This window comes from Leptosomus discolor, chromosome 3, assembly GCF_034619465.1.
Source record: "Leptosomus discolor isolate bLepDis1 chromosome 3, bLepDis1.hap2, whole genome shotgun sequence".
Taxonomy (NCBI): domain Eukaryota; kingdom Metazoa; phylum Chordata; class Aves; order Leptosomiformes; family Leptosomidae; genus Leptosomus; species Leptosomus discolor.
Genome location: NC_141393.1, coordinates 10,484,494 through 10,506,720, shown reverse-complemented (window position 1 = coordinate 10,506,720; position 22,227 = coordinate 10,484,494). Strand labels below are relative to the sequence as shown.

Genomic DNA, 22,227 nt, shown 5'->3' with positions numbered 1-22,227 from the left:
AAAAATTTGCTTTTTATTCACAGTACCTACTTGTTACATAAAAAATTCCTGAAAATGAGGTATATAATTCAGGGAGAAATTACATAAAACAAATGGATTATATGACCGTAATATGTGGATTTCTGAAGGTTTACAGTCTTTGCAAACCATTGCAGTAAATGAAGGTTTCTATATCTTTCTCTCTACATATGTGTCTGTACAAATATATATATATAATACTTATATGTATGTGGATGAAAAGTCATTTTTAATGTGACAGAGGCCTATGAGCAGATCATATCTGCGGAGATATCAGTGATGAAAGACAGAAGAGAAAATTTCACTGATGTACTTTTGAGAAAAATATTTACTAATATTTGAAATTTTGGAAAATATTGAATATAAGTGTTACAGATCTTATCTTCTGTCAGTGGACACTTAGCAACAAGAAAAACCCAACTGACTCACTAGAGAATGTTTGTCTACCCTAACACAAGATTGTGGCTTTATCCAAAATCTATAGTTTAGCCCAGGATATTAAAGAAGCTGCAAACATTTTGAGGGATTTTTTTCTTCTCATGAATGCTCATGCTAGTAAGTTTAAACACATTCCTAAGTCTTAAGAAGACACAAGTGTGTATTTTCTCATCTATTTTCACACAGCACATTATTACAGTGTTACCCAAACTTTGTAAACTAATCAAATATTTACCTGGCTTTTTCTTTCGTTTTTGTACTGGGCTGTGGAGTGGACGTGTTCTAACTCTTCTTTCCCAGCAATTTTTCTTTTTAGGCTGAATTGTACTCTGTATGGCTCGGAATATTGGAGAATCTTGAGTGCATCTTCATATTTAATATTATCAAAAAATATTGTAGCACTTAGAAGCTGATCACCTGCAAGTGGAATTAGACATCATTTTAATTAGTTTGTTTTCTCACAGTTTTTCTGATTTAATGCCCATCCAAAAAAATTATCACATTTTATTTATTTAAAACATGAAATTATGTTCACATAATAGAATTACACAACAGTTAAGGCTGGAAAGGACCTCAGAGATCATCTAGTCCAACTGCCCTGCTCAGCGAAAGGTCAGCTACAGCTTGTTGCTCAGGACTGTGTGCAGTCAGGTTTTGAAGATTTCCAAGAATGGTCCACGACATCTCTGGAAAACCTGTTCCAGTGTCTGACAACTCTGACAGTAACAAATCTTTTTCTTACCTTTTTCTGTATTTAGACTTTGGACTTTTGTTCTTGTTTAAATCATTATTTGTTGTAGTTTTGTGGCATACTATTTTGTGAAAGAGTCAAACCCAGGTTTTTCATTAATATAATGAGTCGGGGTTCTTTTTTTTAGTTGTGTATATACTACTTTCTGTGTCTCTTTTTCACTGTTCCAGTGAAAAACAGATTATTATTTTTATGGTATACAAAAAAAAAAAATCACATTTTGTTATTGTTTAAGAACTGTTCTTTGAAATTATTCATATGGAAAGTTTAAACTCACACATAACATTAATTGGTTTGGGATGTACTATGTCTGATACCTAAAGAGATGTCAGATTAGGCAGGTACATATATGCACACAGAGCTACATACTGATTATTTTAAGATATTAAACAACAAAACAAAACAGAAAATCAGGCTGTACCTTCTCTCAGACTAAATATTTTTGAAGCGGGAGATTCCTTAAGTACTTTTTTAATAAATATTCCTTCATCTCCTCCACCCGTCACACTAAAACCGCTAGCACCAGCTTCCACTTCTGTTTTCAGGGTCACTTCCATTGTCTCCTAGATATAGAAAAAGGTGTGAATTTATAATTTTTATTTATTTGTATCAAAGAGTTCTACATTATTCTACAATAAAAAATTGAGCCTCTACAGGTGTATATTCAGTAGCTCAAGAAAAACTGTCTAAAATAGAGAATGTACTTGTTCAGTGCGGCTTTGATTTTATTCTAAATTAGAATTAAGCACATGTGTTAAGGTTATACTGGATCAGGGCCATAGGAAAAATAGATTATAATTTTAAAATGTGAAACATATGGTATCTTTCAGGGCTGAAAGATTATATTTTCTGTGAAGATGTTGAGCACCTGAATTAGATTCAACGGGCCAGAAAAGTCAGACTAAGAGCTAATGCTGTACTGTACTCAAACCAGAGAATGCTAAAGAATGCTAAAAAGAACTATAGAAGAATCCCAAATAGGACAAGTGTTCATTCCTGTGACACATCTATGCAATTTGTGAAGTTCCTGGTCAAAAAAATTCTAAAGTGAATCTTTGCCCATTTGTCCTTCCCTCTGTCCACCCATCCACCTCTGTGTAACAGACTTTACTATTTTGCAAGCCACATACCTAAAACTATGGAGTGCTTTTAGACTGACCTGTGAATGACTCTGTTTTGATTTGTCTGTAGAATATTTTTTGTTTTCTTCTTGAAGCTGAAAAACAATTTGCAATTATTTAGTGTTCAGAAGTCATGCTGTTGTAAATACAACAAAAGTCCTACATCAGATAAAATCCCTGGTTTAGACTAAGAACTGAATCTGGCTTTAATGGCAACAGAGCAAAATCGGAGTCTACAAGTGCAATGTACAACATCAACAATTTAACTATATTATTCCCAGTACTAGATTAGATGTTAAGGCCTCCCTGCATTGTACCAAAATTTGCATAAATGAACAGCAGAGACCAATTGTGTTAAGACATTGGGAGCTTTTCTGTGTGTTACTCATGTAGCACATTTCTCATGCTTTCATTTTTGTGAACATGCATTTTTTTATTTATTTGACTTCAGCATGAATTTCAAACTGTTGTCTACTTTTCTTTACACGACTGCACTAATTAAATCTTTATCTGTGAATAACCAGGTAATTTTGAAATACCTATTAGTCAGATTCAAGACAGTTAAACATTGTGATTTCTTAACATTCTCTGCCCGAGGTCCTTTAAGGAATGAAGTCAAATGCATTTTTTGCCAAGAAACAAGAACATGGTCAACAACATGTTCCGTACAATATAAAACCATCGATAAACATGGCTCTAATTTTGGTGGGGACAGGAAGACAGTATGGCTGCAACAACATCTTGTTACATGATGTATGGGTCTCAGCTTGTTGCAGGAGCTAAAGCCTCTTGAATCAACTTGGTAAACCCACGCCTGCATGAAAACTCTTTGTCTTGCCTTTGTATATTCTTCTTCTATGGAATATTCATAAACTGGAGAGGATCCTTGTGGCCTTGGACGGATGTCTTCTACTGCCACTTCATTAACCTGTGGAAAAGAAATGAGTGGTGGGAAAGGAATATCCACCATTAAACAGACACCGATTTTTAGGAGAGTTTTTCTACGTAGGCACAGTCTCCTTCTGTGTACAATTCTTTAACTGGTAAAGGTGGATATGGAATAACCAATAACTCTTTCCTTAGGTGAAGAACACAATTCTTATATAAGGACGTTACTCAAGAATACAAGTGACAGGCTCCTGAGAGACAAAAACAATGGTATGCTGATTTTGGTTTTCCTTGCATGTAGTATGCATCTATGGGCTGAACAGACTGAAAATACTGACAGATCAATTAGTAGTAATTGAAAAAGGCACTAACAATTCCCTGCCCTGGTTTATTTGCACGCCTAACCTTTGCATCCTGCAGCTTCAAACTTTATTGCCCTCTATAACCAAGCAAGCCATGGAAGAGTCCCAGCAGGGATTTCTCTGACAAGCACTTGGCATGCTTCCTTCTGGAGTCAAACGACAGAGAACCTAAACTGGCTAAAGCTTTAAAGTTACTGTAGTCAACAGCCACGTCATAGTTTGCTAAGTCTCGGTATTAAACTTATGCTGGTGAATCATGGCAAAGAGCAGATCACTTCATATTGAAGCATCATTCTGGATTTTGATCTGGCAGGAGAATCCCAAGCAGAGATATGACATTTTTAATGGAGAGAAAAATCACCAGCAAGACCCAGCCGTAAACAAAATATTTGGTAAATAAGGTAACTGCCAAACTCCCGTCCCAAAATAAACCCAACTAAAAAAAAACTCACAGAATCTTCATCCTCTGCATCTGCATCTGCATCTGCATCAGCATCAGCATCTCCTGGAGGCTCAGCCGGTCTCAGCTGTCGTCCAGAACCTGAAAGCAGCATACAGGTTGTTGGTGTCTATGGGAGCCACAGAGAGCACAGAGCAGTCAGCCTGCAACCTAAAGCCCTCCAGAGCAGCATGCCTGGGGAATGTGCACCCGCCAGCTGTAGGAAAGCCTGCTTTCATTTACATTCCTTATCTCAGATCTCATCAGGCTGATCTTTTCAAAGATACCAGAAATATTCGTACACAGAAATGTAAAGGCTTTTGTGAAGGAAAAAATCCTCAGATTGGAGAAAATGTAAAACTAGAAGTTGGCAAATTTTTTTTTTTTTTTTTTTTTTTTTTGATTATCAAGTGTGGTTTGAGGTGTGTTGGGCAGAATTGCAGAGTTTTGACAGCAATGTGGCTGTGCGGTGATCTCTGTGGAAGAAGGTCATGGACCACCCTGTGCTGGATGCAGCTGCTTGCAGAAAGCTCCACCTGCAATGCTGAACCAACCAGAGGAGTTTCTGATACCTCTGTGAAAACACGTTTAAGAAAGAGTGGTAAACACAGAGAAAAAGAGACAACACCACTAGAGGAGGAGAAAAAAAAAAAAAGACAGAGAAAACCACACCAGAGCAGGAGAGAGAAGGGACGGCCGAGCAGGAGAATGCTGGAGCAAAATAAAATCTCAAGAGGAAGAAAAGCTGCTTGCGCAAGGGCAGAGAGGAGGAGGCTCAACTTTAATGGGTCAGTGGCTGGTGGAGGAACCCACCTGGGGCAACTGAGCATGAAGCAAGGAGGGGAAATAGAAAAGCAGCCACCATCTGCTGACCCCTGTCTCCTGTACCAGATCTCACCTCCCCAAAGGGACTGAGTGCAGCCCACAGTGAGGGGATTTGAGACCAGAAAGAGGGAAGGAGAAGCGTACAGAGGGGAGCTGAGGTCTTTCTCCCTAAGTGGTTTGGCTTTGTTTTTAATATCCAAATCAGTAATTACAAGTTCACTAATTTGCAATAAACTAAATTGATTGAAACTCCCCATCTTGAAACTCTTCCTTGCTTTTGACAGAGGTTTTAAGAGCTGGTGAGTAAACCTCATGAAGCTTTGATAGTCATAAAGACTCTGCTTTCTTGGTTTTTAAAGGTATTGACGGCAGAGAGAGACAAAGTGAAGGAGATGGGCACTTTGAAAGTATGATTCTGTTGAAATGCCTTAAACTGGGCATTGAAGAATGAAAACAACATGAATACACCATTGTTTTCAGAGATCCAGGCTTAGCCAGTAGAGGACAGTGTGGCTGAATTACACATTCCCTGATGCACAGGCTGTTTTAATACATGCAGAAGTCCTTGTCCTGGTAACTATGTCTCTTTCCTGTCCCATGCCCCATTTTTTTTCAAGTCATCAGGCTGTCTAGCTCTCTCACACCCAGTTCTGCGACTGCCATTATTATACATAGTTTTGGCTCTCCTAAACAGACCCTCTGGCTTAAGAAAATGCTTGAACACTAAAGAAGACAACTGCAAGCAGAACTGTGCAATTTGTTCATTGTCTACTTTAAATGAAGAGTCCTTGGGATGGAGTACAACATTTTTGGATGTGGATATTACACACTATGTATGCAGAGAAGCTGGCACAACTTCTGCATGTGTTCAATCACTCTAACTCACACAAACTGCCAAGTTCTTGCTAAAATGGCTGTGATTTTGCTAGCCTTTCTTCAGTTTTCTGGTCTCCCACATTTATTTTTTCCTTGATTTTTTGAAGATGAAATTGTTTAGTACAGGTAGGGTTTTGAAAGAGTTATGCCATGTGATCAGTAATGGACCACTTTGTTAAGATGAATGGAAATAGTGTGCTTCCAGTGGGAACATCCCATGTCAGTATGTAGGTCAAGTTTCCAAACTTGGTAGAATGGAAGGCATCCTCATTAATCATCTCTGCATCATCTTAATCAGCTCACCTGTGGTAGTTTAACTCCAGAGAACTAGGATCAACTCAGAACACTTCAGAGCTGCCAGACCATGCCTCTTTTAGCCTCACAGGACTAGTCCTGATGTCTACAGTAGACAATTCTAGAAAATAGTCTTAAATGCAGACCCTAATTCAGATTAAAGACCTGCATAAATTGCCTTGATTTTTTAAAAAAAAGTCTCTAGCATTTGCATTTTTCAAAAGCTCAAGATAATTGGAAAATGAGCATAACCTTCTAACAAAATTTAGGTGTGGATTTATGAACCTGATTTTAAGCATTTCTGCTTAAAAATTCTGGAATCCATTCATGAAGCTCTTCACCACATGTATTGTAATAAGCATCACATGAGGACTGAGGAGGCTTGATTGTTTCATTTCCCTAGTGCTTCTAAAGATTCAGGTGCCAACAGCGAACTTCATGGCTGTTACTAAAATTCCAAGAAATAGTAAGGACTTAGCCTTGTGGCATTACTGTGTTTTTCACTTGGGACAATCCCACCCACAAGCCCTGCAGTCCAGTAGAATTACTTAACAGAATATTGCTTGGATTGCTAGAGCATTTGCTTTTCAGTGCAGCACTTCAAGGCTAATTACAGCATTGATCCCTGGCAGTTGCAAATAATTTTGCTAGTGGAAAAGAAAGGGGAAAGAATTATCTGGGAGAATTCTTGGGCTGGTTCACTGCTGTTTCTCTTGTTTTTATTGTGGTGTAACTCCAGTGACATTTTAGTTGCCTAGAACTGGAGCAATGCAAGTATGGGGTGCTCAGTTCTCAGGACTTGAACGGTCCTGTTTAGTTGCTGCTGTTGATATTTCATCATCCAGTGGGGCATATCCTCTGAGTCTAGGGTACTGCAGCTATCCTACAGGTTCTAACAGAGGTGAAACTTTTAAAACCAGATGTTTCAAACACAGGATTCTTAGAATGATTAGGTGACCAACACTTCCAGAATCTTCCTGTTGCTAAGATCAGGCTACTTATAAAATCCAAGAGATCGCTTCCTCCAGTGAGCCCTGAACAATTATTTCCCATCAGAGCACAATTTCAAAGCAACAAAAGACACTGCCAATTCTTGTTCAGCATACATGTAGAGAGATAGAGCTGGCCTGGATGACATCTCATCTGGGTCTGGACCAGGAGTGAAGGATTTTACTTTTTACCAGCCGATGATCAAGCAAAGCAGTGGTGTATGAGGCACAAGGGTGCCTTCACACTCTTGGCCAAGTATTAGCAGCCAATTGCTTTCCTTGTCCTTGCCAGACGGGCTGCAGATCAAGGTTTGCCAAAATGTCATGAGAAAAATCCCCTGCTGTTAAAAGGAAAATCTGTCAATGTAAAAGGCCTCTTTCACCCACCTCATGATGGGTAGGAAGGGAGAGAGTTATCCTGTGAAAGCCTTTAGTAAAATGTTGCCTCTCCTAAATGGTGGTAGCAGGACTCCTGCCTACAAAATGGAGCAACAGATTACTGCCCCCAGGGCTAATAGAGATGTGGCTGAGATTGCATCTCATCAGGAGGGACATCAGCTACACAAATGACCTTCCCTCCCAAAGCTTCACACCAAGGTCTTTCCATCCACTCTGATTTCCCCAAACTCTGCCTACTCTGCCCCTTTACCATAGCTAACCCATGTCGTAAAAGACTTCCTATGCCCCTGATTCCCACTGTACACTAAGATTTTTTCATTTTTTTTCCCCGATTCAGAATAATTCAAAACCAAACCTATAAAAGAGAGGAATTACAGTACATCGATGAATTCCATTTTCAGCAAAGCCTTCTTTCTGTGTGTAAAAGACTGTACCAATAAACTATGATTTATATGCATGTCATTCTCATGCCCCAAATAGTAGTGATGCCAAAATTTTATAGGTTTTAATTTTTTTTATAAACCCTGGACAATCAATGCTTTGTTCAAAATGTTTTCATAAACAAGATGGAATTTACATCAGTGACTACTTCTAACAGGCACTGAACTGACTTCAGAACAAGGGAATTTTTTGAAAGTAGGCAGTAGGAGTTATATAGGCTGGAACATTTTCATATCATATGACTGAAAAGTGTATTCACTTTTTTAAATGCAATTTAAAAAAAAATTATCTTTAATCTAGCAACTCAACTGGACTGTTTTCGGTAAGACCACAAAAACGTAAAACCAGGTTATTTTTTTGGTATTCACATTCAGGGAGTAACAGTCTCCAAAACCACATTTGAGATATTAGAATCAGTTTCAAATATGACAGTGTCATTGAATTCAAGTCAACTGTGGTTTAATGTATTGTATAAATTGAAGAGAAATCTAGATTTAATTGGGACACTGGCATGTAAAATTATCATTATCTGTGTACTTCAAAATCAAATTACTTAAAAACATCAAATGAGAATACTAGAGACGTTATTAAATAAAGAAACTATAACATCTTTTGCTGATCATCCTTTTTGCTTCCTTGCTTAAGAATTGTAACGCTTTCTCTGCAATTCTTAGATTTGGGCTTTGTGTTTTTTAAGATTTATATTAAAATTATGTTTGAATATGAATGTAGTGAATTTAAATAAACTGTTCTTATCTTTAAACATATACCTTTTCCTTGCATCAACTTCTTAGGCATTATCTTTCCTGCTAAAAGTGGCTTTGTTTTATTCTATTTGATTTAATTTTGTTCTGTTTTTTCTTTTTTTTTTTTTTTTTTTTTGTTGGAGAGAACTAAAATGCTGTTGTTGTGTTCTTTTCCATGGGATTTTAACATAGATCAGTTAAAACTGACAAGAGGAGCAATGGTTGCAAAGCACATATTTCTTACAGAGATACAGGTTAAATATCACTCATTCCCAGGTGATATCTTCACCAGGAGAAGAGGTTCTTTCTTGCCATGTAACAACTGGGATGAGTTATCTAACTTCACTTCAACAAATAGTTTCTCTTAACAGACAGAAACCTGACCTGTACTAAATATCTTTCCACAGGTGAACACTTGTATGCTTTGCTCATTCATTTATTATTATTTGTTAATATATGAACATCACAACCTGTGCCTTTTCTTTACTAGGATTTTGATGTTTGCTAGTTACCATTTCTCAGCTAAGGTAACAAACTGTTTTAAGTCCAGAGGGCAACTCAGCCCCACCCAGCAGCTCACTCGCCCCCTGCTGCTGGGATAGGAGAGGGAATGGGAAGGGTAGAAGTGAGAAAACTCATGGGCTGAGATAAAGACAGTTTAATAGGTAAAGCAAAAGCCACGCACACAAGCAAAGCAAAACAAGGAATTCATTCACCACCCCCCATCAGCAGGCAGGAGCTCAGCCATCTCCAGGACAGCAGGGCTCCATCACGCGTAACGGCTACTTGGGAAGACAAACAACATCACTCCAAATGTCCCCACCTTCCTTCTTCTTCCCCCAGCTTTATACGCTGAGCATGATGCCATGTGGGATGGAACATCCCTTTGGTCAGCTGGGGTCAGCTGTCCTGTCTGTGTCCCCTCCCAGCTTCTTGTGCACCCCCAGCCTCCTCGCTGGTGGGGTGGTGAGAGGAGCAGAAAAGGCCTTGGCTCTGTGTAAGCGCTGCTCAGCAGTAACGAACACATCCCTATGTTATCAACACTGCTTTCAGCACAAATCCAAAACATAGCCCCACACTAGCTACTGTGACGAAATTTAACTTTATCCCAGCCAAAATCAGCACACAAACAAACAGTGCTGTTTGCGCAGTATTGCGGACATTAATAGCTTTGAGTCCATAACCAGTTAGAAGACTCGTGCCTTGACATGTGGGCAAGGCTGGGATATGTTCAGATCAGGTCTCTTCCTACAGTGCAAAGCACACTCTGGGCACACAACTTGATTTGTGTTATTAATATAGTGGAGGAGTGAATAGGTGCAAGACAAACAACAACAGTAATAATTTAACACAATTGTCATTGTCAGCACTGTGTTTGACCCAGCAAAGGGTTTGTATATGTAGGTCAGCAGCTTTCACCATGCTGCCTCATGTGCTTATGTCTTGTTGTAAATAAGGTTGAGCACCGCTGCTGTCATGGACAGCTTCAGCTGCCTCCTGCATCAGACCTCTTTCCCTGCAAGCATCAGTCCCTGAATCTGCCAATCTCTCTGTCCCTGTGCCCTCAGGCACCTTGTCATGCGTCTGTTACTTCTCGTGCACGCATGGCTAGTCACTGCTAATGCGCTGCTCCAAAAACCCTCCTATTTTTCAAATTAAACTCCTTTCTCAAAATGCCTGATTTTTTTTTTTTCTCCACAGCTTGTTCTCCCTCTCTTGCAGGTATTGCAATTACTGAGATTCCTTTTCTTCCCTCAGAGCTCTCACAGTCGCCTGAGCAGCACTGCTATGAAGCTCTGCAGCCCCTTCTGATTCACTTCTTATATTTGAAATAGGGAATATTTAGAATAGCTAGAATATTTAAAATCATAGGTCCCAGTTCAGGAAAGCACTTGATAACAAGAACACTATGCACATGCTTGGCATTCATCCTGGCCTCTCAAGAACACTTTTTCAGATAGGTAAGTTCACCTGACTTTAGTTTACTAAGAGAAATTTTTCACTTCAGGGTTACGGGCAGAAAGGCAGCAATACAAATATTTTACTTTTTCTTTGGCAACATCAGTGCTTCAGTTTCCATGTCTGCTTCTTTTTTATACCCATCTTCGTCCAGTGTCTCTATTATTTTGATGAGTTATTAAATTAATGCACCTTGCAGTGGGTTCTTTGGGTTTCCCAGGATATCTCAGAAGACTGGAGACTGATGAATAAATGTAGATCAACTAGCTAATTAAAATGTCACTTCAGCTAGGCAGTGTCATCATGCATATAAGCTATTGCATTATTTGGTTTTCTTAAGCTCCTGTGACTGGAAAATGGCCTAAATCAGATTCTTTTAAAAGCCCTTACAGACAAAGCTACAATAACAGCAAAAAGACCACCTTTTCCATCTCAGCTACCATTTTCTGCATATGAACGTGAATTTTTGGCACTCTAAAGAATTATTTTCACCACTCTCCAAAATCAGCTGTGCTAAAGATCTCTGAATCCACAAGCAGATCTTTGTGTTCTGCTAACTGCACCAACTGGCTTGACAAGACAGAATTTGTCAATCCCTGAGCTAAAAATGTTGTGCAAATGAGATGTACAAGCACAAAAATAGTTACTCAGTATCAGCAGCAGCAGCCTGAAATGTTTCAGTATTTCTCTTTATTTTCTTCTGAATCTTTTTTCCCCAGCTTGAGTTACAAGTGGAAGTACCCACCTAGTGCTACATTAAAGAGGGCTAAAAGCTAAGTAATAGTGTAATGCTTCAAAATCTGTTATTACAAAGGAATAAACCACAGCAGATCTGTTGTCCAGAATTGCTGTCTGGAGGCTACATGGCAAAGAGCATCTGCTCTAACACTGCACCTTGGGTTCGGCTGTGAATTTTCTTAAGTGTAAATGCCAAGGTTAAGTGTGAAGATCATGAACAAGAACAACTGGGAACACAAAGGTGTAGCAAGACTTCTCAGTGCAAGGGGCTTGGCTGTGGCAGTTCAGAGCAATCATCCCCACCACCCAAATCCTCCTGGGCATTGTGGTGGAGGAGTCATGTCCTTCCAAGCAAGCAATGCTGGAAGAAAATGATCCTGCAAGCATCAGTTGGCAAAGATAAGAACATGAAAGTGTCTGCAAATAAACTCTTTTATGCATGCACCGTGTTCCTTGAGGAAGCTGCCATGAGGTTTAAAGCACAGCTCACGGCACAGGCTCTTGCACAGTCTGTGTAAACTTGACCTTGAGCATCAGCAGGCCCATGGCATTCCCAGTAAGAAGCTCCAGCTATGCTGGGGAAAAACATCAGTGAAAAATCATGAGATTCATCTTTTACAGAGATTTTCTAGCACATTCCAGAGACCTGGATTCATTCCATTGTCCTGCAATATCCCACAGACTGAGTTACAACAACTGCTGGGCAGGGCTCTGGGGCACGGCAGGACCGCCACGGGAATGCTGCGTCTGTCACCCTATCCGGGCAGGATACACGGCAATGGGGAGATGCGGGCACAATGTCACGGAGAAGGCTGCCTCTCCCAGCCCTCTATCGCAGGAATGTAATGTTACTTCACTTGAACCATTGCCAGTGAGACAGAGGGGGCACCCAGTACCTCCACCTAGACGAACCAGCTTGTCAGCTCTGAAATGAATGATTGCCACAGTGGAAAAATCAGCCGTTCTGCCTCAGGAAAAGTGATAAAGCAAGGAATAGTACCTCCTCTTTAGTGTTTCCCCTCTGCCCTGTGCTGGGAGTTGGACCCTCCACACCAAGCCCTGAAATTCTGGTCTCCCTAACTGTTTCTGTGGCATGAAGACAAAGTCTGTGGAATGAAGATAAAGATTTTGCTGCTAAAGAGATTTAACAGGCCTTATTATCTGCAGGATGCTATCAGAACCAGCTAGGCCTGTGTTTAAGCTGAACTCCTGCCTTTGTTTTGCCTTTGGTTTAGTAATGCCCCCTGGCTGCACTCTGTCACTGGGCTGCATACTTGTACTGTGATGAATGTAGCTCAGACTTTGGAGCCAAAAGTAGGGGCTTGTAGCACAGCAGAGCTCAAGGAGTGGCTACTCCCAAATAACCAACGTGTGAATAGTTTCCTTCCATTCAAGGCATGAACAAGATGTTTTGATTCAACGCCTTGGTATGTTAAGCTGCCCTTGTCTGCAGTTAGAGTACTTCACTAAAAGCCTTCAAATCATCTCATCTCAAAACCTTCCAAAATCAGAAAATACGTGTAAGTTACAACCATCAGTCTCCTCACCTGGCTAGAGACCTGTTTGTGAATTTAGCTCCTAAAAGTGAATAGTGCTCTGCTCTGCAAAGTACATCCAAGTAGAGAAATGTCTATGGAATTAACATTTCTTACAGACCATACTGAGCTCTGTAGGATTTTATAGAGCATTTTCTACAGGTTGACTAATATCAGGGAAGATGTGGAAGAGTACTGGCAACTAAGAACAGATATAAACACTACCATAAAAAGAGAAACTAACAGCCCCCAGATGAAAAGGAGAGTGAATGGCTTTCCTGTGAGTGTGTGTTTATTGATAAGCTCTGCCCACAGATTTAAAACTATTAAAAGCATGCCGGCTCACACTTCACAACAGGAGCAAAACCTTTAGTGAGACCGATCAGAAAGAAGCTCTTTCTTCTTACAGTGGTCCGTCTTTCCTCTGTTGGTAAAGATAAACTTAATAGAATCCATAGGACATTCCAGAGCACAAGAATAAATCATGCTGGTGGGGCTCTGCACAGACTTTCTCAGCTTGAGTCATATTTAAACATGAAAAGCACAGGGAATCCTTTTTTTTTTTTTTTTTTTTTTTTTTTTTTTTTTCAATTGTCAATTTGAAATTTCCCAGATCCTGGGTTAATGAGTTTCATCCAGCTATCACCATTTTTTGGTTGCTTGGTTACATAGGAAATATAATTTGGCCAGATCCACATAACTCTTCTGGTACAGCACCAAAATATTTACCAAAGTATTTTATTAGTCTGATATTCCACCTGTTGCTAAAAAAGCACAATGTTTCATAGGAGTAACAGGGTGTTTGAAAATAAGCTCTCAGCCAAAGTTTGTTGTGAGAACATGATTAGAACGATGTCCAAAAGAGACAGCAAAAGCAGGCGGCAGTGGCTGACACATGAATTTGTCTCTCCTGGCCCCCCTCCTCTCACTAGTTAAAATACAGCTGTAAGTGGCAGGGTGAAAAAGGCAGCTGAAGAAATGCTCATGGCACCCACCAGAAGACCAGAGGTTCACTGCTGTTTTCCCTACACAAGGGCTGTGTCCCAGAAGTACAAGTTCTGCATTATCTCTGTACTTTCAGTCTAATAATTTCCTGGAGGGTAGGTGTAATGTCCTGCCCTGTGTCTGTGTGTTTGCTTGTCTTAGGCAGGAATTTTCCTCTCTCAGGTTTTACGTGACACAATGGGTTTCCATGTGTGTTTTACTTCTTGCGTGAATTCCCATGGCGTTCTGGGGTATAATTAGTGTGATGAAGGTGTGACATCAGGACCCTCTCTGATAATTATCAACTATGATTTTTTCCAGGACTGCAGGGCCTCTGTTCTCACAAAGTCAGTAAAGAAAAGGGAATCACTCTTTAGCAATTGTTGTTATGTATGTCCTAGCTCCTGGACTGAACCAAAATTATGTACCACCCTTTTGGACAGGGCAAAAGTGAGTTAGAGATTCACAGCCAAATAAAGTAATAGAGACTGGTCAAATCCACTGTGACTCTCAACAGTTTTATCTCTTGGAATATACTGGTTTTACTTGTGATTGAATCTCTACCAATGCTGTAAATAGTTGCATCAACACCCAGCTAAAATCTCCCAGGGTGTCACTGTCCATCTGGATGGTCTGGATTTTAAGAAGGGCTTCAGGGGCATGTTGCAAGTGAAGCTCAATTGCTTGCTTACCATCTTCAGAAACCCTAGTAGGAACTACTCTGCAATTATTTGGTTATCCAATATATTGATGAGGCATGTTGCAGCTTTTTTTCCCTCTGAAAGAAACCCCTTCACCTATAGAACAAACCAGACTTGGAAAGTGAACACAAAGCAGCCTTCCTGTCAGAGCGAGGGGCAGTTGATTCCTCTTGTCCTCCCTATTAGATAGCTGTGAACTCAGCTCTTATCGTGACTTGCCTGGAAGTGGAGGTAGGTGGGTGCCTATTGCAGATAAAGCCAGTAAACCTCACAAAAATTAACTTTCCCACATTCCTTCTCCTCACTGATTCACCCTCCCAAGAATCCAGGCTGTTCCCAGAGTAGATTGCCTGTCCCACTGCCAAAGCACAGCCCTGCTCTTATTCAGAAATTAATCAAATTACTACATTTATTAAAAATGATCATTCTGCCCATGTAGGCTTGACTGGCAGCCTGGAGAGTCAATTTTTCTGTCCACAGAGTCAGTATTGCTTGAGAAGCAGTGGCCATAACCCCAAGCTGTCTCTTAAAATAGCCCAGTACTGAACTGGAGAGGTAGCAAGGGAAGCAGATTACTCTTTGTTCTCTCTCTGACACATTAAAGGAGTATACTAACTCTTGGTGCTTTTGGTAGAAAGCACATTTGTCCCCTAAGCAAAGGTCTTAAGAATAAGAATACAAGATCTACTAACATTAGACGAACAACAAAAAGCCCAAAGCAACAGATACAGGCTTTATACAAATGGCATTTACCACTCTAAATTAGAAACAGGTTTTTCAGCTCAAACTGCTCTTCAAAACCACTGCTTAAACAATATCCTCGTCAGAATCAACACACAGTAAAAATTTTTATCTATACATAGATACACATATATAGAGAGAGTTCACATTAAAGATCCATATGGTCTAGGAAGATTTCATTTCTTTTTACTCCACTGATAAAATTCACTGCAAAATTTAGTGCCTAGGGGCAGCAATATTAATGGAGTGATGTTACTTTGGCCGTCTCTCTGGTATGCTGGGCATAGCCCCTCTCAAAACAAGAATGCAGGAAAAACCTTGTAGTTTTTCCACCACCTTTTATGGGGGCTTTTATATAAATATCTGCCCTTGGAAACAGGTTTTCAGTTTAAGAGAAAATTCCCTGGGCAACTTGTTTGAATGTAAATCACCATAGAAGAAAATATCGTTTAGGCTTTTAAATTCCTTAATGTAGTTGTAATATAAGAGATATAGGATAAAGGTGACAGAAAATTGTTGTGGGAAAATATTTTACATCAAAGATAAAGTTAGCAGTTCCCTCACTTTGTTAAGATAAAAATCTTTTCTGTCAATAAACAGTTATGGTAGCAAAACAGTATTTGGCACAGCTCACTTTCTCTTGTTTTTCTGTGGTGTAGGAAAGTCCCTTTAAAATTAGAATTTTTGGATGCAGACTGTGGGTTTGCAAGAGCATAAAAGCTCATTTACAGACAAATTAATCCATTGAGTCAGACAAATAAATTAATTAGTATAGTTCTGTTCACATCAATGTTATTCAAATCTGAATGAATAGACTATAAACTTGGTTTTCAGTCCAAAAAAGAGGTCAGATTTCAAAAGAGCTCAACAGATGACTAACTTATTTTCAAAAATGTTGTCCCCTTATTTCAGTTCATTGGTTTTCACCTCTTTTTTGAACATCTTTCCGTAGCAGATGTATAGCTTGCCCCAAAATTTTCTAAACTTGCTGTTTGATAACTGTCTTCTTTTACAAATTAAATCTGTGAACTGAAACCATATTGTTTGAAATTAAAAATAATTAGATATGTAAGACTGAAAAGCATTAGAATTTTAAATGTATGTTAAGTTATAGAAGGAAAATCTGAAGATGACAAATTTTTGTGGCATTTTTTTTTTCAAAAAAAAAATTATTTGAATCTTTGCATGTGGTTTTTAAATGATTCAGTGCTTATTTTCCCTCTCCGCACCTTCTAGACAGTACTAAGGCACCCAAAAATAACAAACCAGCATGCTTGCCTAATGGGTTAGAGGAAAGTACAGTTTAGTTAGGAAAATGGATTTCAGTTTTATGTTTCACAGAGGCTAGTATAAATGATAGGGAAAAAAAAAAATTTAAAGACTCGTTACTGCAGTTCTGGATTTCTTTTTGATTAAAGACTCAAATAGCAAGAAAGTACACTGCAGTTCATCCACGTAGGAACTGGTGAATGAATTGATATGGGTGGAGTTGTTTGAAAGCACTAAGAGGACTACTTTTTTTTTTTTTTTTTTATTTGATTATCAGCCCTAAGGCTGATTCATAATATTTCTAAACATTCAGAGCCTCTCTGGAATAAGAAAATAATGATATCTTATGGAAATGAGTAACGCTCTATCCACACACAGGTTAAATATTTTTGAACTCAGTTAAACCAGGATGCATTCTTTTTGAAGGCACATGGTAATGTTTTTCTCAATGAACAGCTGTGCTAGATTCAGACATGTATAAGGGAGAGTAAATTACATTTTGCCCTTTAGCGAGATCAAGGGCTCTGCTGAAATCAACAGCCTGGTAGCAATACAAAGCTAGTATAAAGAAAAGAAAGACCCCAGGGCTTCAGTTACAGTCTTTGAGATCTAGTGCAAGTAAGTGGATGTGATTCTTCTCTCAGCTGGCTTCTTCATAGTCATTTAAATCTGTGCGACAGGAGGACAATCCAGTGGCTTGTCCCCACTTTGCAGAATGGCAATGATCACCTCAGTTTACAGAGCTGTGGAGAGTTTGAGTGCAAGAGGCTAGAATGGGAGACACCTGGAGATGCCCCTCAGTCCATCCGTAGGTTTTTCTGCACAACCTTGCAAAGAGTATTTTAAGACCAATGGTGTTTTACTGCTTGTGCTCTCTTGCACCCTGCCTCATCCAAAGGCCCAGTGAGGACTCTGCTTTCTGTCTGTGAGCTGCAGTTCATCATGTGCAGCATAGAGACTCTCTCCTAAGGAAGGTGCATTTGCATTCCTTGCCCCACTATCATACACAGTTACAGTCAATAAAGACAGAAAAGGAGAACAATTACTACTATGAAATTTTCCTGTCTACAGTTTACAAGGTGGAATAATTTTCACTTTATCATCAACAACCAAAAAGCTCCACCACCATCTTACTGTGACATTTTTAAATGCTGCAGTCCCAAAGTCCTCCGTGAACTGAGATGTCAATAACATTTTAGCAATGACTGAAATATTTGCTTTATACACTGCTGTTTGGGTCAGTTTTGACAGCATTCTACAACTACACTGAGAGCAGAATTTGTATTTTCTTCATTGCAAATGCTTTGAACGCTACTTAATCACACTTTGAACACTTATGGGGAAGGTCTGTCCCCATAGAACAAAAGGGAGTAAGGGAAACAGAAAAGCACTGGGCTGATCTTTGAAGAAGACAAACACGCAAAGATCTCCTGTTTTCAGAGAAATCAAGTGTTTGACAGCTTTCAATGCAGGGCTTGATGCAACTGGGCACAGATGGGAAAAGGGCAAAGACAACCCACACATAGCCCAGAATAAGTTCTACTTCAGGAGCTGCTAACTGAAAACCAGGTCCTTTTACACTTCTACACCAGGTAAATCTACCATGCTAAGATTATCTCAAAGGTCTTGAAAGACACCAGGGCCGAGGTCTCAAGTGTGTAGGACCCAGAACAAACAACACTAAGCAAAGCACAGTGAACAGGGTCAGGGCTAAAACGTAGGATCTCCTAGCATGTGTTCTTCTGCTTATGGGTTTGGCTAGGGCAAAAAGCTCTTCGTTTTTGGAACATGGCTTGGTCAAAGCTTGGTGCTAGATCTTGTTCTTGATCCCTGGACTTCGAAGGCCTGTTCTCAGAGGGTCTCTGCAGGCATGTGCAAACTATGTGTTGCTGCTGCAGGATTATCCTCTGCAGCTGGAACCACTGTCCCAGCTAAAAACTTCTGGATTGGTAGGCTCAAGAAGGGTCTGAGGGTTTTGTTACTCTTATCACTTGGACACACGTGGATATTACTTATATGTTACTCTGCACACCTCTGCAGCGAGGAAGGTCATGAACACTTCACGCTATATGTCTGAAGAGAAAGGTCTGAAAATGAACAATTTCTAGAGACGTTTAAGCTCTCTTTTCTGAGCAGTGCCAGCTCAGGGATACTGGAAAACACATTTTTCATGCGCGTGTTTTTTATTAAATGCAGCTGTCAGAAAAGAGGAGGTCTCATGTACCTGAAAAGGTGCAGCAAAGAGAAGACAAATGTATAGAAAAAAGCATTAACAGGAATGTGCCTACTCTGCCTAGGCAAAAATCACCACTTCTGTAGAGCCTTCAGGGCAACCTTTAAACTAGCTGGCTCAGGGACTAATAGCTGTCGAGCTGTAGGATTTCAGTGAATGCAGTTCAAACCCAACCAACTCCCCAGGGAAGTCAGTACTTGCTGCACAAGCCACTCCTCCCTGTCCCCAGACCAGCTGGATAGATACTGGCTCTACACCAACCACACCTTCCCAGTGCTGCGTAGGCAGAACAGGAGAGAGTCTATCTTTAACTATACCTGGCTCTCAGTGCCATGCTGCAGATAATGTTTTCCGAGCGTGTTGGCAGTGAACTTAAACCATCTACTGCAATCTGATAATGCTTACCTCTAATCATTTTGCTGCAGTAAAATTATGGAGGCGAAAATGGCAAAGGCAAAGTGAGTGTTTATTTTCTTGATGATAATATTCCTCTTATTCAATAGGTATAGATTCAGACTTTATCCTCTGTTCTAAATGTGTATTGTGAAGGAGTTCAGCTGGATTTATACCAGTGCAACAGCAGAATTTGGCTTGTGAACTTCAGATGACAACATCACTTAACAGACTTGCTTTTTTCTCTGTAATATATTCTTTGGGTTTTCTATGAAGTTCCTATTCAACAAGCATAATAGTCTAACTATGATGCAGTTGTGTGGCAACAGTGTACCACAGAAATTAAACTAACTCTGGGTAATATCACAAAAAAATATGTGTTTATAGCTTCATGCCAGTTTCTGACTAATGCTTTTGTTTGTTGCTATAGCAAACCACACATGAATCTGATAGCCAAAAGCATGTTTATGACTAACCTTAGCTCTCTGGGGATTGAAAATATGGAATAAAAAAAGTAAACCCCATAACACACAATGTGAGGAGAACATGATAGGAAACACCTTTTTTGGCACAAGTTCCTATGAACATTTAAAGAGAAGAACATCGTGAGTGGAAAGCATTAGGAAATGGGAACTGTGGGAATAACCGGCTTTAACCCACGATGATTCAAATACAGCTTTTATTTCATGCTGCAAAGTTGTCTATGCAGGGCTAGGGTACATTGCAGGAAGTCTTGGCTGCATTTTAAGGGATGGATTTAAGCCTCTGAAGTCTGGAGAAGCTTTGGATCACACTTTAAAGCATTGAGACCACTTCACTCGAGATTATTTTTACACTCTGCCTTGACACCTAGAACACTGGTATTAACTTAATTGATTTCTATTACAATTTATATTTTGGTAGTTTCCAAGAGCCTGTCCCAAGACTGTCACCTCATTATGCTGTACAAATATATAATGGAGAACAATGTCAGCCCCGAAGAGCTTTATGTCAAATGAATGGGGAGAGCCAAAGGGAGAGGAGGATGGACTGAGAGAGAGTGGGAAGCAGAGACAGAGAGGTGATGTGACTACATCACCCACCAAATCAGAGGTTGAACTCAGGTGTCTTGCACCCCAGTTCAGGTGACTGATTCAGGTTGCCAAATATATTGCTGTGGGGAGAAGAATACATTATGTACACTGCAGAGGAGGGAAAATCAATACAGCTAAAGCGATTTCTAAACTAGGATAGCTTACAACAAAGCTATATTAAGCCAGGCAAAATTTATACTAGTGTTGCCCTGTTGCTCTTAATAACCTCTTTCCCTCATGGGTTAAAAAAAATAAGGGGGAATATTCCTGTATAGTGTATAGATACAGATCAGTTTCTATCAATGTTTTCTGTTGCTATTAATTACTCTAGCTCTAGACTACATATTGCATCTTTATTCACAGAATCACTGTACTTAAAGGCATATGACTATCACAATTCATGGCAAGTTCCTCCATCATCTATCCTAACACTCAGCAGAGAGTCTTGAGATTGTATACAGCTTTGTGGAGAGGTAGGTCTGCCCAAGCTCCAGTGTTTCAGGTATTTCCAAGGGGGTGTTCATGAAACACATCTTGACTTGTCAGTAGGATAATCAGGACATTGCCATAAATGGAAACTTACAAAAAATCTGTAGGACTCAGTTGTTACCTGCTGGTCACTTGGTGCCACAGGATCAAGTCTTGAAGTATTGAGATTTTGTTCTGTGCCTATTCAAACAAGACATCCATTGGCCTCAGTGAAACTGATATATAGGATGTTACATCACATTCATTCTGTAATTCAGACTGTGATATGGGCTGAGACCAGCTTTGGCTCCATCTTGTAAAATCCAGCATAGCACACAGCACTGCACACAGCAATCATACCTGCATCCTTGTAAGAGTAAATCTTTTAGGAAAAAATACAAGCATTTTGTAGATTAGCCATGAATTTAGTTGATATACACAGCAAGTAATATTAAGATATCAGTGTTGTGTAAAGTGAAAAACAAAGGCAAATAAGATGTAGGAAGAAGTTTTCCAGCTATAGCCTAAATATCGCTTCTGGACTACAGAACAATTGCTGGTGACATGCACAAGGCCATATATGACTTGCTCTTTCTTTCACATGCTTTTTTGGTCCTTCACATTGGGCAGAAAACGAATCTTACAGAAAAGAAAAAAAAAAGATGCCAGACTTCTTTCTTCCACATTGGGAACCTGAAAACAGCTTTGGGTGCTGGAAGCACCATACAGAGACCATTCCAAACGATCTGCCTCATTCCCCGTGAGTTACTCCAAAAGCAACTGCTTGTCCCTGGGAGTGGTGTAGTAAATGAAGTAAGAGTTCGTAAGTATAGGTGAAAGAGGTTGCCAACCCAACTCCTGCTCTGAATGACTTTCTGATCTGTAGTAGCAGAAGGCACTGGTTATTAGTACTTATGGATATGCATTTAACCAGGAACAGTGCTACTTAATGAGCATCTTTCTCTTTGGGCTCTCAAAGGGCATAGCTACCCCTTGCACCCTCTGGGGTATCGATCATCCAGAGAGCATTGCCTGGTGCATAGGAATTTGCCACCTTGGCAACTGCAGTGTTTTGTCATGGTCACTGAGAAGGTCCCTGCACCTGCCCAGAACACCATGTGAAAGCAGACAAACTCTCTGCCTCACAGAAAGTAAGGTAGCAAAGCAAACAAAAAAAGACTTACTCAGTCACAAAGCAAGTTGGCAGCAGAGTCAGCAATAAATACAACCCAGATGTCCTGGATTCCACCTCCTCCCTGCACCATGCTGCCTCTCTTAGCTCGATGTTGGAAGGAAATGTTTTACATTTACTCATCCCTCCTTTTCCTTTGTCAATAGAAATTAAAGCAGGCATCTGACTGCCTAAGCCTTGAATACTCCAATGGTTTCCAAGGCTTGCAGTGAAGTCAGCCAACATTTCTATTGAATCCAGCACTAATGGACAACTAAAAGTGATTTCTTTGCCAACTAGCCTATCAGTGCAAAACTTATCTAAGCACATAGTGCTTTCATATAGATACACATTGTGTGTATATATATATATATA

General features: G+C 39.8%; 1 protein-coding gene across 2 annotated transcripts in view; it reads right to left on the bottom strand.

Annotated features, from left to right (window-relative positions):
- The window catches only part of AHNAK2 (AHNAK nucleoprotein 2), an 81,769-nt gene that overhangs the window by 27,459 nt on the left and 32,083 nt on the right, over window positions 1-22,227 (bottom strand). For both annotated transcript variants that reach the window (XM_086462658.1, XM_086462656.1), the window contains exons 2-6: window positions 4,031-4,119; window positions 3,167-3,256; window positions 2,367-2,423; window positions 1,629-1,770; window positions 692-873 (exon numbers count right to left, since the gene is read on the bottom strand). In XM_086462658.1, the coding sequence (XP_086318784.1) occupies window positions 692-873; window positions 1,629-1,770; window positions 2,367-2,423; window positions 3,167-3,256; window positions 4,031-4,119 (560 nt within the window). The remainder of the gene's footprint in view (window positions 1-691; window positions 874-1,628; window positions 1,771-2,366; window positions 2,424-3,166; window positions 3,257-4,030; window positions 4,120-22,227) is intronic.